This window comes from Lupinus angustifolius, chromosome LG10, assembly GCF_001865875.1.
Source record: "Lupinus angustifolius cultivar Tanjil chromosome LG10, LupAngTanjil_v1.0, whole genome shotgun sequence".
Taxonomy (NCBI): Eukaryota; Viridiplantae; Streptophyta; class Magnoliopsida; order Fabales; family Fabaceae; genus Lupinus; species Lupinus angustifolius.
In genome coordinates, this window is record NC_032018.1 from 9,745,178 (window position 1) to 9,762,325 (window position 17,148).

General features: G+C 32.6%; 1 protein-coding gene across 1 annotated transcript; it reads right to left on the bottom strand.

The window, feature by feature from the left end:
• On the bottom strand, positions 889 to 8,022 carry LOC109357890 (cation/H(+) antiporter 15-like). The gene is made up of 4 exons (XM_019601945.1): positions 7,536 to 8,022; positions 5,744 to 6,739; positions 3,932 to 4,508; positions 889 to 1,581 (listed from the first exon to the last, which is right to left on the bottom strand). Exons 1-4 carry the CDS (start codon positions 7,770 to 7,772, stop codon positions 1,004 to 1,006), a joined length of 2,388 nt encoding a protein of 795 aa, XP_019457490.1. The 5' UTR covers positions 7,773 to 8,022; the 3' UTR covers positions 889 to 1,003.

Here is a 17,148-nt window from a genome sequence, read left to right on the forward strand (position 1 = left end):
GAGGAAGATCATCATACCAAAACTCTCTCAGAAAGGTAGATCAAAATGAGTATATTAGAGAGCATGGATTCAGGTATGACATTGCATATTAGTTTTATATATGTGTGAGAATCATGAGATTCAAGATCTTATGATTGATATTTCACCAATCATCAGAAAATATCTAACATGTGCTTGATTTTGAACTCTTCACACATTTCGATCAGCATTCTATTGCTGAGATTGGTGGCATTATCCATGATGATCTTCTGTGATATCCCGTAGCGACAAATCAAATCTTTCTTGATAAACTTGAGAACCACCATGTAGATCACATTAGCATATGAACCCGCTTCGTCCCATTTGCTGAAATAATAAGTAACAGCAAGGATGAAACAATTTCCATTAGAAGCTTTTGGTTCAGTGAGCCCAATGACATAATTCCCCACATAGAAATGGGTCATAGTACTGATAAAACATTTGAAGGATTGAGGGGTATATTTATATTTCCGGGATAAATATGGCTTTTGTAACACTTCCTCAAATGACTACAACAATCTACTTCTATCTTCAAGGAGTAATGACTACAACAATTTACACAAAGGATTGTCTCATAGGCCAATTTGGAAAAAAAATATTTTGTCCTAAAAAAAAGCTAACATATCCACCCAATCACCCCACCCTATCTAATAAATTTGATTAACAAATGAGCTTTATAAGAGATTTTCGACAAAAATCTATTATTTCTTATTTTCATTGGTTTAAGACATAGTTTATGACATAATTTAAGAAAAAAGAATCCTCTCTATTAATGAAGAGACAAATAATATTTCTTTTCCATTAATGGAGATGATCCTAACTCTAATTCTAATTTGAGACAACACCCCCTTTACAAATATGAGAAATATCCATGTAAACCATGACTCATTATGCACTGAGTTGCTTATGGTCAAGCCCTTCATCATATGCATAAACATAGAGCATTCATGTTTCTAAAAATCATCAAATTACAATTACCATTTTATCATTGCAAGATCAAAATTGATGTCTTTGCAGCAGAATTCAAATCTGACAAGGTATCCCCAAGAGGACCCAACGCAGGTTCCTCCAAAACTGGGTCCTCCGTTTGTGCCAACGACATTTTTCTCCCATTCCCTCTCCCAATAATGAACAAGTCAAAACCTTTGTTTGCTACTTTGTTCAACAATGTCACTGTTTCCTTCTCGTTCTTCACCGTTTTCTCCATGTACTTCACCCACGGTGTGTCTATTGTTTGGCGCACGAACGAGGTTAAGCACTGTTCATCCGTTTCATCAAACTGGTCGTTGGGGTTGTCCCAAACAAGACGCACCACGGTTAATTGAGCCTCAGGGTTTCTACTCATTCTCCATGCATAAGAAAGAGCTTCACGGTCATCTAAACCAGCAACATAGAGCATAGCTAGCCTTTGCACTTTAGCTCGTTTCTGACCAAACCCTCGGTCCACAAATATGGCTAAACAGCATGGTGTGGCTTCTACTAGATTTTCCACAACCACCTTCTTCTTGTCTTTGCTTGCACGGTCACGGTTGACAATATTCGCAGCTCTAGCCGTGGCAGCACCTTTTGAGTAGAAGAAGATTAGTTTGAACTTAATAGTATCTTTGACAATTCAAGATTTTTGAAGAGGTACTTACTTATTTTTTTTTTTTTTTTTAAGCAAGGTGCAATAGCACCGAAATATATAGATGAAAGAAGATACAAACAAAGGCAATAAGCATGTTACAAGTTCCGGAATCTATAGTTCGGGAGATGATGCCTATTCCTAGCAAAATCCTCAATTATGAAGGGAGGAGTAGATAACCAAATGGAATTAGTGTGAGAAGAAATGCCATAAGAAGTAAGTTTGTCGGTACAAGCATTGCCTTCTCTATATATGTGGGAAATTTTGAAAGTCATTTGAGCAATCTTAGATTTACAAATTTGCCAATCATTAGATAGCTTCCAAAGAGCACTAGAATTCCCACTGAAAATATCCAGAACCAACATAAAGTCACTCTCAAGACAAAGGTTATGCCAACCTTTTTAAAGGCTATGTCCACTGCCTTCATGATAGTTTGTCAATTGCAATTATAATTGGATTGTTTGTCAATTGCAATCATGATAGTTTGATGCTATGGTTAACATATGTCATGTTATCTGCATTATAGTTTTGGTAGTTATAAAGAATTATCTTGTTAATATTGGTTAACATTGAAAAAAAAGTGACACATGTTAGGATTTGTTTGGGAATAGGGTGTTGGAGGGGAAAGGAAGTGAATGGATATTGGATGAACGAGAAAGAAATGTTTTGGAGGATTTCTCAAACCCTCTAAAATCATTATGAGTCTATTTTTAAAGTTCCTCAAATTTGGGTTTGTTTGGATATTGTCAAAATAGCTACATATTTTTAGTAATATTATATAATTATACAATATTGTTCATTTTCTCGTTGTTAATTAAATTTTTAAAGGAAAAATAAAAATATTCTTACATTATCATTAGTTTACACTCGCTCATTTAAATTTCATACTCTCACACAAGGGAGATGATTTCCTTCATTTTCCTTTCTCTTTCCCCCCTTCCTAACCCTTTGATCGCTCTCATTCCATTTCCCTCATAACTCTCAAACAAAACAAAACATGTATTTAATGAGAGGAATAATCAAACATGTATTTAATTCATGCTTAAGGCTAGGGGTGAGCATGTGCCGGGTTGGCACGGGTTAAGGCTTGTCCTTACCTGACCCTAAATATTGGTTGAGTCATTTTTTGAACCTGGACTCGACCCTAGACCCGAAGCTAACCCGACCCTAAATATCGACTGGGTTAGCCTTTAAACCCGACCTGACCCTATACTCGACCTTAGACCCGGATAAATATAATGTACACTCATTTTAGATAAAGACTTTTCAATATTATTTATTAGTATGAATATGTAATTTGACATGTAAATGATAATGTATATTTATATTATTAATCATGTATATATGATGAAAAATTAGAGAATCAATGATACTTTCGACCAAAAAGTATCATTACTCTGTACACATTTGAGCAGAAACACATACAAACATGATGAGTGAGTGACCATGAGACGGGATGAGATGGGTCGTGCTTGATCCCTACCCGACCCTAAATACTAACTGAGTCTATTTTTTGAACCGGACCTAGACCCGATCAGACCCGACCCTATTTGAGATGATCGGGCTGTGCCGGGTGAGCGGGTAGGACCAGGTCTTGCTCACACCTACTTAAGACTTTGTTTGAGTGTTATGAGGGAAATGAAAGGAGAGGAATCAAATGGTTAGGAAGGGGGAGAAATGGAAGGGAAAATGAAGGAAATCTTCTCCCTTGTTTGGGAGTATGAAATTTAGACGAGGGGGTAAACTAATGATAATGTAAGAATATTTTTTTATTTTTCATTTAAAAATGTAATTAACAATGAGAAATGGACAATAATGTATAATTATATAATATTACTAAAAATATTTAGTTATTTTGATATTTATCTCCAAAAAACACCAAATTGGAGGAACTTTAAAAATAAACATATGAAGGGTTTTGGAGGGTTTGAGAAACCCTCTAAAACCTTCCCCTCTCCTTTATCAAACTCTCAAACAAGGAGAAGACTTTCCAAAGTTATCCCTTCCATTATAACCATGGAGAATATTGGTTTTAACTCTAATATGATGTTAAAATTTCATCTCAAAATCAATTAAGAATGAGAAGATTAAGTCAAAATATATCTAAATCATGCCTAGGAGAATGAGACACATGGTGTGAATCTTGAATATTCTTATGAGTTATAAAGAATTATAGGCATGACAATTTTTTATAAGATAAGAATTATGATAATAAATTTCAAGAGTAATCATAAATTTGAAGAGTTATAAGATGTGTAAGATGATATTCTTCATTGTAACTATACTCACCTGCACCAAAACCATCATAGGTTGGTTCCTTGTAGATTGTGGTCAAAATTAGTGTTACCCCTCTTTGTTTTGCTAGGTTGAATATGTCCTTGTGCATGGATTTATAGCTAGAGAGAATCCTCATCTTTTCAACAAAGATAGCCTGAGTAAGGTTATCAAAGCTACCAAGGGTGTCATTGTTATCATTACTATCATCCTTGAAGCTACCAGACCTGCTAGATTTGGTGCTAAATGTTGGCTTATGAGCATCCTTTATGACGAGTGATGAAGCAGCATGGTGGGACCATCCTTTTGTCATCTTAATCAACTCCACTGCAATGACCTGAATAGGTGATTTCACTGATGGACATGATTCTTTCAAGAGATTGATGATTACATTGGCATCCCTTTTTGTGTGTACACAAGCCAACACTCTAAGAGGTGAGTCTGGTCTTGTCCCTTGCATGGTCCTACGTTGGCTTCTATCTAGAAAGTTGCTACGTGCAAAGGTTTTTGTTGCAGCTAGGACAGGTCCTACAGGAACAGACATTAACCAGCATGTCAACAACATCACCCCAAAGGCGGTGCTGTTCAGTTCCTACATTAGATATGCATATACAACCATGTTAATATTTTAAGTGGAATATTTATGTAATGTGAATGTAAAGATTAAAAATTTATATATAATTATTATATTATTTATTATTTATTTGTATTAGTTATACTTAAAAGTTAACAATAATAAAATATGAATGATGAATGATGCAGTGATAATATAAAAGTGTCTTACATTGCATATATATTTTTTTCTAATATTTTATCATATAAAAAAGTATAATATCTATGTATTATGCATTGTGAGTATACAAATTTATACACATTTACTACACCATCTATCACTCATTTTATTATTTTTTAAGAGCAAGTGATGATTAAAGATTAATGATAGATGTTGTAATGAAAATGTAGAGACTAAGCATGATCCGACTCAACCAATCCCATGGTCACTCACTCATCATGTTTGTACGTGTCTCTAAGTAGATGTATACAGAGTAATGACACAGTTTTGGTCAAAAGTATCATAAATTATCTAGTTTTTTTTTCATAATATATTTAACGTTAATAATATATATATTTATATATATCATTTTATATGTCAAATTACATATTTATAATAATAAATAATATTGAGAATACATTATCTAAAACGAGTATGCATTATATTTAATCGAGGTTTAGGGTCGAGTTCAGGTTTAAAGACTAACCATGTTAATATTTAGGGTCGAATTAGCTTTGGGTCAAGGATCGGGTTAGCTTCGTGTCCGAGGTCGGATCTGAGTTCAAAAAAATGATCTGACCAATATTTAGGGTCAGGTATGGGACCAGGCCTCTCCCAGGCTCACCCCTAATTTGTAGTGTAGTCCATACTTTTTCTTCTACATGTGTCATCTTGTCAAAAATATATGTATATAATGGCTATCATGTAATTAAAGGTCTGGTATTGAATGACTATCATTGTAATCCAATAACACCTTGGTGAGAGATACTATATAATCAAATGGTTCGGAAAGTTTCTCTTGAATAGTTCTAATGTTTAGTTCTTTAGCTGTGTGATATTCTCTGCAATATATTCCTATTTATTACTCTGTGGAGTTACTATATTTGTTTTTATCAGTCATATGTCAATTTCATCCAATAATATATATTCACTGCCCTCCATGTAAATAGTAAAAGCTTCTAAAATTATTATCACACATAATATGATGTGTGATTAGGTATTCAACTAAACTTGCAATAATTTAGAGTCACATTTTGAAAGATATTTTCACTTACCAATTTGTTCCTTGCAGAGTTGAGAATGATAATAGACACTATTCCTTTAGTATTCATTAGTAATCCAACTGTTAATCCTTCCACTAATGGCATCCTATTGATGAAAAAGACCAAGGAAGTGGATAATATCTTTGCTATGAATGCTATCATAACAACAACAATCACAGTTAGCCAAGGCCAATCATCAATCCTCATTCTCTGACCAATAACAGCAAAGAAGAGTGGCATCATAAAATCAGCCACAAAATCAAGAACCTTGTCCTGAATTGTATCACTAAGCATACCCTTTGGAATTATAAGTCCTAAAAAATACGCACCAGTGATGGAATGTGCACCTAACCCATCAGAAATGAGTCCAAATACCAAAACCAAATGCAAAAGAAACACAACTTCTGTCTCAATGAACTCTTTATCCCTAGTGCCAATTTTGTTTAAGATCCACTCAGCACCAGGATGAAATATATACCAACATGCAAACCCAATCAAAACTGTTACAACTAATGTTACCACAGAATCGTAACAGAAGTCATTTATAGCCACAGGTAAGAAGATCCAATTGATCAAGTCATTAATAAGAGAAGCAGTTAGGGCTAGTTGTCCATTCTCAGTGAGAAGAAGCTTTAAATCTGAAAGGATATATGCTATCTCACGAAACTCACTGCAACTAAGGGTGAATCCCCATATCATTGCACCATGAAAGTGTGAAGTTCCATGATTAGGAGGCATAGGATTGGACCCACAATTTGTGAGTAACAAATAATACAAGCCAAACCCAATTGGTACAGTGAAGATTGTGCCTGAAATGGCAAGAATAATGGACTTCTTTCTACATCTTCTTAGGGTTTTCAAGTCAGCCTCTAAGCCAATCAAGAAAACGTAGTAAACCAGAGTCAAACCTGCTACGGTCTCTACTGGCATCATAATATGGAAAGGAAATATAGTTTTTCTATAAGCTGCCCATTTTCCCAGAAATGATGGACCCATTATCATACCAGCCTAGGCACAAAACCAGAAAAAAGACGTTAATATGATTAGTAATAATCAATGATTGAATCAAAAGTTTGTTTAAACACCATTTTCTATTCTTTATTAAACAAAATTGCATTTTAGAATGCAAATATTGCTATATAAAACACAATAATTTGGTGGTTCAAAGTAATAAAAATTTGCATGAAGCTCTCTAATTCTGTCTTATTAATTGTTTATTTTGCTCTTTGCTGTGTTAACCCATCCCCCTTGTGCTTTTTTTATTAAATTTTTGTTGATAAAAAAATTGTTTACTAATATATACGCATTTCGTCAAAATTAACATTCATAAATTTAAACAAAAGTTCACGAAGAAAAAGTTGATTTAGTGGTTAGAAAAAATATCAAACAAAAATAAAGGTAATATGCAAATCTTTTATTCTTTTTCGAATTAGGTTTTGGAGGGGAAATAAAGGAGATAGAAAACTTGATAGTTTTCCCACAAGGTCGGTTTGAGAGATGACTTGATAGTCTTTTCCTACCTCTCCAAAATTCAACTCGCAAATGAACCTTTAAGGTCGATTTGCGAGTTGGATTTTGAAGGAGAATGAGGAGAAATTGAAGGTTTGAGACCCATGAAATATGCTTGTGAGATAACTCTATAATTTTCTCTTTCCTTTCTTTTTATTTCAAAACTCAACTCGCAAACAGACAATAAAATAATAAATTAGTAAAAAGAAGGTTTGCAATATCTCCAAAAGGAGTAACCATTTTCCAAAAGAATGAGACAAAACATACGAACCATAAGCAACATAAATATACTTACAAACACATTGACAACAATACGAGGCACATGAGATGATTTTGAGAGAGCGATGAATAATCGATTGAGTGCTAGGATAAATGCTAAATGTAGAGCAAATATAGGTACGTTTGTTCTTAAAGAATTGTCTAACCAAAGGGAGGAACCAGAAGATATAGAATCCTTGAAACACACCAACTCTGTGCCATTGTCGTTTTGTGATATTGTAAAATTATTGGGATCGTCGACATTCAAATCCATTGAAACTTGTTCACGCTGATAAATTAATTTTTTTGGCGTCTATCTATTCTTTTTCCTTTAGAATTTTCTGAACAAAAGGTGATACATTAAAGGGAGAAGAAGGGGTTTTGACATAAGTGTCAAAGATAGAGATTAGAAATGGAGAATCCACCTAGATGTTACATTGTTATGACCAATGTATGGCTTCCTCCTTAATTTTAGGCAAGTTATAGTAAAATATGAATGTTCTTTGGGCTATTTATAGATGGTACATATTGTCCTATACATCTGTGCTTTTTGAAAATTAAAATGAAACTTAACATGAAATAGATTTAGGTAATACAATTCATTGGATAACGTTTGTAAGGAATTTCGAGAGGGAACATAAGTTGTCATTCAGTACAAAGCTTTAAAAGTGTTTGTTGTGTTATTGGCTAGGATCCAAGGTAATCATTGGGTGTCTTGGAGGGTGGTTCGTAAGCCTAAAAGTGTCGGGGGGTTGGATGTCAAGGATATTATTTTGTTCAATAATGTTTTGTTGGGTGAGTGGAAGTTCCTTGGAACCTAACGCGTTGTGGGTCTTAGTTGTTAAATTAAAATATAGGGGCTTTTTGTCTAATTCGAGTGTTGGGACTAGGTCGGGGTTGGCCTGGTGAAGGTTATTAGCAGGTTATAGGTGGTAATGAGGGGTGGGTGCTCAATGGTTTTTTTCTAATATTTCTAGATGTCTAGGTGGTGGGTTTCATACTATAATTTGGTTGGATGTGTGGTGCAGTGTATTAAAGGACGTGGATAATAGGCTTATGGAAGGAAGCCTTTGATTAGTTTTTCAGCAAAGGGTTTTATTATAGGAAGACAAATCAAGGACTGGGTTTTATTATAGGCAAACAAATCAAGGACTATATTTGTACTGCTTCAGAAGTTATGAATTTACTTGACTACAAAACTTCGGGGGAATCTCACATTAAAACTTGACATTAAGAAAGCCTTGGACAACCTTGACTACCATTTTTTTTACTTAAAACTCTCACTACCTTTGGGTTTAAGGGGTAAATTCCTTTATGAAGGGTGATCATCAAACTTGTAACAAACCTTGGCATTATGGCATGGTTTGTCACAAAATTGACACACCACTTGCCTTGGGGATGTTGATCTGGGCATGATTTGAATATGAACCTATTTTCTAGTTCTGATATAAGGTTGCCTCCCTTTATTTGTAGTGTTTGGAGTAGTGATGAGAGGAGTTTCTTATAGAGTTTCATTCCTCTTTAGGTAACCTTACAAGTCAGAGAGAGTATCATAAAGACCATCAAACCCACTAAGAGTTGTAAGAAATGCCTCTTTTGACATTTATGGATAAATTGTGGAGTGTAACTCTTGAATGCAGAATTATGAATGAAATGGTAAAACTCTCAAGAAAAGTCTATATATAATGATTGATGAAAATACTATAATCATAAAAGAAGTACTTGAAATATTGCACCAATCTTTGCCTAAAAAGAATGTCTCTTTATACAATCATTGAAAGAACTAGAAGAAAATAGAAGAGTTTTTCTATTGGTGAAAAATAACAAACAACATCTCTAGGAGGATTAATCATCATGGATAGATGCTAATAATCAATAGTCATTCTTATCATGTGAAAGCTATAAATTCTTAAAATTTATTTACACATGATTTTCATGATAAAAGTTACATTTAATATCAGAACATTGTGTTTAAGAACTTCTAATTTTTCATTAATGATAATTTAATCTTGGATGATGTTTTAAAGCATGTTCTTAAATGTTTAGAAAACTCAGATATGATTATTTATGTTGTATCACAATAATAAAGAATGCGCATAATAGAGCATTGTTGTTCAAATATAATGTTAATAAAAATAAAAGGAAAGGAAAAATAACCGAACAGTAAAAACACTATCTTCTATCTTAAGAGATGTTATTATATATATATATATATATATATATATAAATAATATGAACAATACTCTCTTAGAAGGAAAGTTTCATTCCAGTTATATTTTTATTATGCATTTTACATTTTGTTTGCATTCTCCATTTCATACTATGTTTGATTCATGTTTCTTCTCTCTCTCTCTCACACACACACATATATATATATATATATATATATATATATATATATATATGATGCGTAAACAAATATTAAATATAATGTTTTTATATACTTCAATTATAGATAAATAAACAAAAACAATATATATTAAATTTAATATATATATAATTAATTAAGTTATAATTTTATTTGATATAATTATTTTCATGAAAATGTATTTGACTTTATATCTTATATGCAAGATTGAGAGTCATATGTATTTGCAATAGCAATACTCGTGAGATGTTTGGAATTATTGTATGATAGATTAAATTTGTTAATCACCAAAGTGATGAAATCTTATTGTTTATTTAATTCTAAATTGTATGATTATATTTTAGTTACTCATTAATTTGGTACTATAATGATATAACAAATATTGATTTATGAGTAAATTTAACTTCATTATTATAAGATAGTTAAGAATTGTTCAAAGGTTGATTGTTTGTTCTTATATTTAATGAACATGAATGTTGGTAATATAAATGCATCATTTGTTATATTTATATATCCAAATATAGTAAATGATTCAAATATATGCATCTATCTTTGCAATTTATGTGAATTTCTGTTAGTATCATCATGTACAGAATGGTATCTTCATGGATTACCCAAATGTGAACATTAATATACACTTACTAAGTAGTTTGAATTAATTTAGTATGTTAATATGTAACTCAAAGCCTTAAAGTTTTTATTTAATTTTATTGATTATAGTACATAATGCTTTAGAGTCGCAATACTCATATGTTCTAACTTTCAATGTACTTAACTTTTCTGAATGGAGTGAACAAATCTAATTTTACCTTGGGGTAACGGATTTGGATTTGTCTCTTAGAGAAGATAAGTCAATTGCTATTAATAATACAGGCATGGAAGAACATAAAATTTATTATAATAATTGGGAAAGATTAAACATATTGAGTCTAATGTATATGTGGATGAGTATTATTAGTAACAGACTACTAATAGGTCACGGTTTTAAAGTATAATAGGTCACGATTTTAAAATCATTGTCTATTCATTGTATTAGACCATTTTTTTAATATTGTTGTCATACTTGTTCTCAAAACATTGGTCTATTGTACTTTAAGATAATGATTTTAAATCAATTGCCTATTCATTGTATTAGACTACAGTTTTTTATACTGTTGTCATAATTGTTCTCAAAATCGTAACCTATTATATTTTAAGACCGCAATTTTAAAATAATTGTCTATTCATTATATTGAACCGCATTTTTTTAATACAATTGTCGTAATTATTCTCAAAATAGTGGCCTATTGTAATATTGGACCACATATTTAAAATTGTTACTTATTATGTCTATTAAATTTAACTTCCATATTTTCTAAGTTCTAACCCCAACCCTCTCCATCACTCATTCTCAATTTGATCATCGTCTTTGCCATATAGTCTCCTGAATTTATCTCTCACTTGTTTACTCTTCGATCGGCGCCATCTTCCTCTGTTCATTTCCTTCAATGTGAAAATAACTTTGGCATTTTCCTCCTTCAAGTTTTAAATGATATTAACATTGCCCTTTTATTTTTCATGTGGTATGACCTTTACTAAATTATTCGATTTGATATTAGAATTACATGAATGCAGATTAGGTTTGTAGGATATATTGATATCACTAGGCAAAATATCACAATAAATAGTGGTCATTCAACAACGCAATTTTGAACGACGCTGTTGAAAACGAGGCAGAAGAACATTGACAGCGCATACTAAAGCATGCGCTATCAATGCGCGTAACTTCAACAACGCATTCTTGACAAGCGCTGTTGAACATCAGTAACGTTAGCACTGACTTGAACGAGTTATGTTTAATAGCGTATTTGATAGAAAGTGCTGTTAATATTAATAAATTCCACAACGCATAAATAAGCAAGCACTGTTGAAGATTACATAGTAACAAGACTTTCTTAATTATGCGCTGTTGATTTTATATGACATTTTAAGTGTCAGAGATATTAATGGTTGAGTAGCTATGTGTCTCTTCGTTTGTTGAAATATTAATGATTGAGTGATTATGTGTCTCTCCGTTTGTTGAAATACTAATGGTTTAGTGATTATGCGTCTCCTCGTTTGTTGAAATATTAATGGTTGCTCATCTATAAATATTGTGGTTCACTTAATGTTATATTTCATCAGTAAGAGTATATGTTTCTATAGGAGTATGTTCAAAATGTTAAAAGTGTTGGGTCCCACGGGGCTCTGCCACTCACCTAGAGAGGGGAGTGAATAGGTGATACGATACACAATGACCGACGCTCGATGAACATGAAAATTAAACATATTTACACACTGTTTAATTGATTAATGTTAGACTTAATCGATTAAATCATATGCTCTTAATCAATTAACTACTCAACTTAATTGATTAATCCGATCTGCTAATAATCGATTATCTAAACACTTAATCGATTATTTGGTTTAGTTATAGTGTAAACAGAATTCTTTCGACCATCCAAGATTACCAAGATTCAACCAAACTTACATACAATTATACAAACAATTAAGAACAGTAAATGCAGAATACAGATATGCAATTATCATCGAATTATATGCATTTCAAGTTACGTAAATCTAGTAATGCGGAAATGTAAAAAGATTAGGGAAAGAAGAATAAGACTCAGCTTTTTATGCTGGTTCGTTTGCTGTCCACTACAAACTACATCCAAGCCTCATCTTCTGATCTTGGGAGATTTTATCTTCACTATGAAATCTTCAATGTTTCTTACAAACACAATTCCAATACAAGAATCAAGATGCTCCGTTCTTGGATCTTAAACCCCCACTTCAGTTTGACTACAAAGCTCGCCTACTAGGATACCTCACCGTTCACGACTCTAGCCCTAGCCTAAGTATCGCTTACAATCAAGACCTCTTGCTTCTCGCGAAGACACCTACCTAACCACAGCTAGGGTTTTCCCGAACCTATTCTCTTTCTTGGTGATACAACACACCAAGAGAATATGTTATTGCCTAAGTCTAACAAAAATTCTTCAAGTTACATATGCACCTCAATGTGCAGATTTTACAATCTTCTATGAATCTAAGAACCCCTAAAAGATCTCACAAATACATAAATACAATGCATGAGATGTAGGTTTCTTCTTCACATATTTGACAATGAAAGCTCAACGAGTATCTTCTAAAGATTCACATTTTTCTTTTCTTGAAAGAACACTTAGAAAATATTTCCTAAAGATATGAAAGTTTGAGATTTAGATCTTCTCAATAAAGTGTAAAACTCTCTGTTTTTGAAAATATGTTCTAACCCTCTTTTCTTGATTCTTAAGATTATGAAACAATATGAAAAACTTGGGTTTATATATTGTTCTGTTTTTAAATACAGTTAATCGATTATACTAAATCTTAATCGATTAACGGGTTTCTTCAAAATAATAGAAAACAGAAACAGTTACCAGCTTAATCAATTAATAACTGATTTAATCGATTAACAGGTTTCTTACCATCTTAATCAATTAACAACTGATTTAATTGATTAACAGGTACCCAAAACTTAATCGATTAATATGACTCCTAATCATGTGTATACATGTAAGTCTCATTTTAGTTACTTGATTAATAGGTACCCAAAACTTAATCGATTAACATGTAAATCATGTATGTTTGCATGTAAGTCTTATTTTAGTTATTATTGATTTTAGCTTGTCAGACTTTCATTAGGGTTCATCCTAGCCTAGACTTTTACTAAGCAAACATTTTAAGACCTAATAAAGATATAAAAATTCTTAACCCCTAGATCTTCTTTTGAATGCTTTGCCTTGTATGTACTAGAGTCTTGACTTTATCGTTGATACTTGTTGTTTGTTGATTTTCTCATCCTCTCAAGCTTGTCCTTCAACATTCATGCATGTTGTCAATCCTTTGCATTTATCACACTTTTGTCTTCATGAACCTTTGTGTGTCATTTGTCTTCATCAAAACATTATGTAATACATGCTTGCCTCTTCAATCTCGCATTCATGCATGCTTACATCTTCAATCTCCCCCTTTTTGATAATGACAAACACTTGTTGACATATGACATACACTTGTTGACATTTGTTAACAACTTGTTGGATCTTTTGTTGGATTTGCTTGATGACAATCAACTTGTTTTGCCTTGTTCTTGTAAGTTGATGCATGTTTCTCCCTCTTGCTCCCCCTCAATTTGAGCATTGGGTGATTTATTTTTTTTCGTTGCGGAAGCCTCAACTTATCTTCTCTTGTAAGTCCTACAAAACATAAACAACAACCTTTCTCCCCCTTTTGGCATGACCAAAAAGCAAGGTCATATATGAAAGTATATTACCAAAAAAAGAAACAAAGAATGCAATTTCCATTGAAGTTAATCGATTAACATATGTACTTAATCAATTAAGTGTGATTTAATTTTGCCCAGAATTGCATTTGAGGTGTAGGTTAATCGATTATGACATGTGCTTAATCGATTTAACCTATTGATATGACAAATTTCAGTGTAGGCCACATGATATAGTAGAAACTTATTCAATTTGATATCACAGGTTTCATACCACTTGTTTTATATAGATGCCAATTGTTTTATATCACTTATGTACATACCACTTTCGATACCACTTATGAATTTAATATCACTTGTTAATTGAAAAGTAAACACAATTAGATCAATGCAAATAGATTTGAAATTTTCTAACATTCTTTCATCCATTCATCAATGTTATTTACAAAAGTAATAATAGTAGTACACAATTCGATTTCAGCAGCACAAAACCAATTCATTTATAGCATGTTATATCATTACATTGTTCAAGTCAAAGCACAAAAACAAACTAAACGAGTTTGGCAAATTACAATGCAACAACCAAAATATTATACAAACCACAAAATTCCTAAAATCAGCAACTAACTAGGACACACGAGACATCCTAAGCTAGCTAGGAGGTGGTTGCGGAAAACTTATTGTATAGCTCTAATCTGAGTTTGAGGATTAATTACAGGATCAATTTAATACAAGAAGGAAAATTTTGCGCGGTTAGGGTTTGAAGGAACATAACCCAAAACTATGTTTGAATCTGTTTTATTTCTTCACTTAATCGATTAACCTATGTGTTAATCGATTAACAAGATTAAAATTTTAACACAGTTAATCCATTATGTTCCATCTTAATCGATTATTATTTTAAAATATTTTAGCCCAGGTAATCGATTAAGGGAGCACATAATCGATTAAGATAATTTGAAAAAGCCCAGGTAATTGATTAAAACACAAAACAATCGATTAAATGAGTCACAAAAACAAATTTTGGAACAGTTTGAATTAGTTTATAGGTTTGCTAAGATTATAAGACAAAGAGCTATCCTAAACATCTAATGTGCACTTAACACAGAGCGAAAATAGCATAAAAACATATACAAGCAAGAATGCATTTTACAATTAAGACTACATGCATATTATGGCGATAAGGGAACTTTTAGGATTATCTAGAAATCAAGAATGCATTCAAACACTTAGGAAATATATTGGATACCAATTGTTAGGATAATATTTATCACAATATTAGGTTACCTCACTTGCTTTACCTCATCTTTATTAAGATGTTTGAAGTTTGCCATATTTGATGTTTTCTTTGGCCTTTCTTCACTTTGTGATTCTTGTCATTTTCTTGCATAAATATCAATTCTTAAAGTATTTATCCTCATTCATACCTACAAAAAAGTAAGCATGCTATTCCTCTCCTCTTTTGGAGATGACCGAATCAAGCATTAAATTCGCATAAGCTTTCCCAAAACACAGTTTTGGTTAAGTTTGCATTAATGTGAGATTTAACTAGTTGTGCTTCAACATGATTAGAAAATCCTTAATGGTGTTTCTACATTTACTTATTAATAAAAACATGGTTAAAGGATTCATATACTTATTCAATAATATCATGTTTGCACATGAGAGCATGTAAATGTGAAACATAAAGCATTAGATCTAAAAATGATTTTTGGGGGATATCATGATTCTTGAGTTTATGGCCTTGCTAGGATTTCATTTTAAAATATATCCATGACACCTAAGGTATGTAAAACATTTAACCTCACCAGTGCCTTCATGGATCACTTGTAAAGTGTCCGACATTCCTTTGGCACCATCGCACTGAGAAACTCTAAAGAACTCATCGTATAAGAGTGCGGATGTTATAATGTTTTTCGCTTTCAAATCAAATTGCACTTTTCTTTTTTCCTCGTTGGTCAAGAGACTTCTAGGTTTTCTTTCATTTTTATTTTCACTACGTGTAGTGGAACGAAAGGTTCATTTTCCATGGAATCCCAAATTTTCGTATTGATGGCCTCAATAAAAATCCTCATTCGGATTTTCTAGTAGGCGTACCCCTCGCCATTGAAAATCGGAAGGCATTCGATGGATGTGCTATCGCCGCTAAATGGGTTAGAAGAGCCCATGGTAGAAGTGCCTAGGATCAATGATCTAAGTGGCTAAGCTTCAACGGTCGTACTAGCTCTGATACCACTTGTTGGGTCCCATGGGGCTCAGCCACTCACCTAGACTGGGGGTGAATAGGTGATATGGTACACAATGACCATCGCTCGATAAACACAGAAATTATACAGATTTACACACTGTTTAATTGCTTAATAACACACTTAATCGATTAAATCATCTGCTCTTAATCGATTAACTACTGAACTTAATTAACTAATTTGATCTGCTAATAATCGATTATCTAAACACTTAATCGATTATTTGGGTCAGTTACAGTGTAAACAGAATTCTTTCGATCATCCAAGATTACCAAGATTCAACCAAACTTACATTCAATTATACTAAGAACAGTAAATGCACAATACAAATATGCAATTATCATAGAATTATATACATATCAAGTTACGTAAATCTAGTAATGCGGAAATGTAAAAATATTAGGGAAAGAAGAATAAGACTCACCTTTTTATCCTAGTTCGTTTACTGTCCACTGCAAACTACATCCAGACCTCCCCTTATAATATTAGGAGATTTTATCTTCACTATGGAATCTTCAATGTTTCTTACAAACACAATTCCAATACAAGAATCAAGATGCTCCTTTCTTGGATTTTAAACCCCCACTTCGGTTTGACTACAAAGCTCGCCTACTAGGATACCTCACCTTTCGCGACTCTAGCCCCAACCTAAGTATCGATTACAACCAAGACCTCTTGCTTCTCGCGAAGACACCTATCTAACCGCATATAGGGTTTTCCCAAACCTATTCTCTTTCTTTGGTGATACAACACA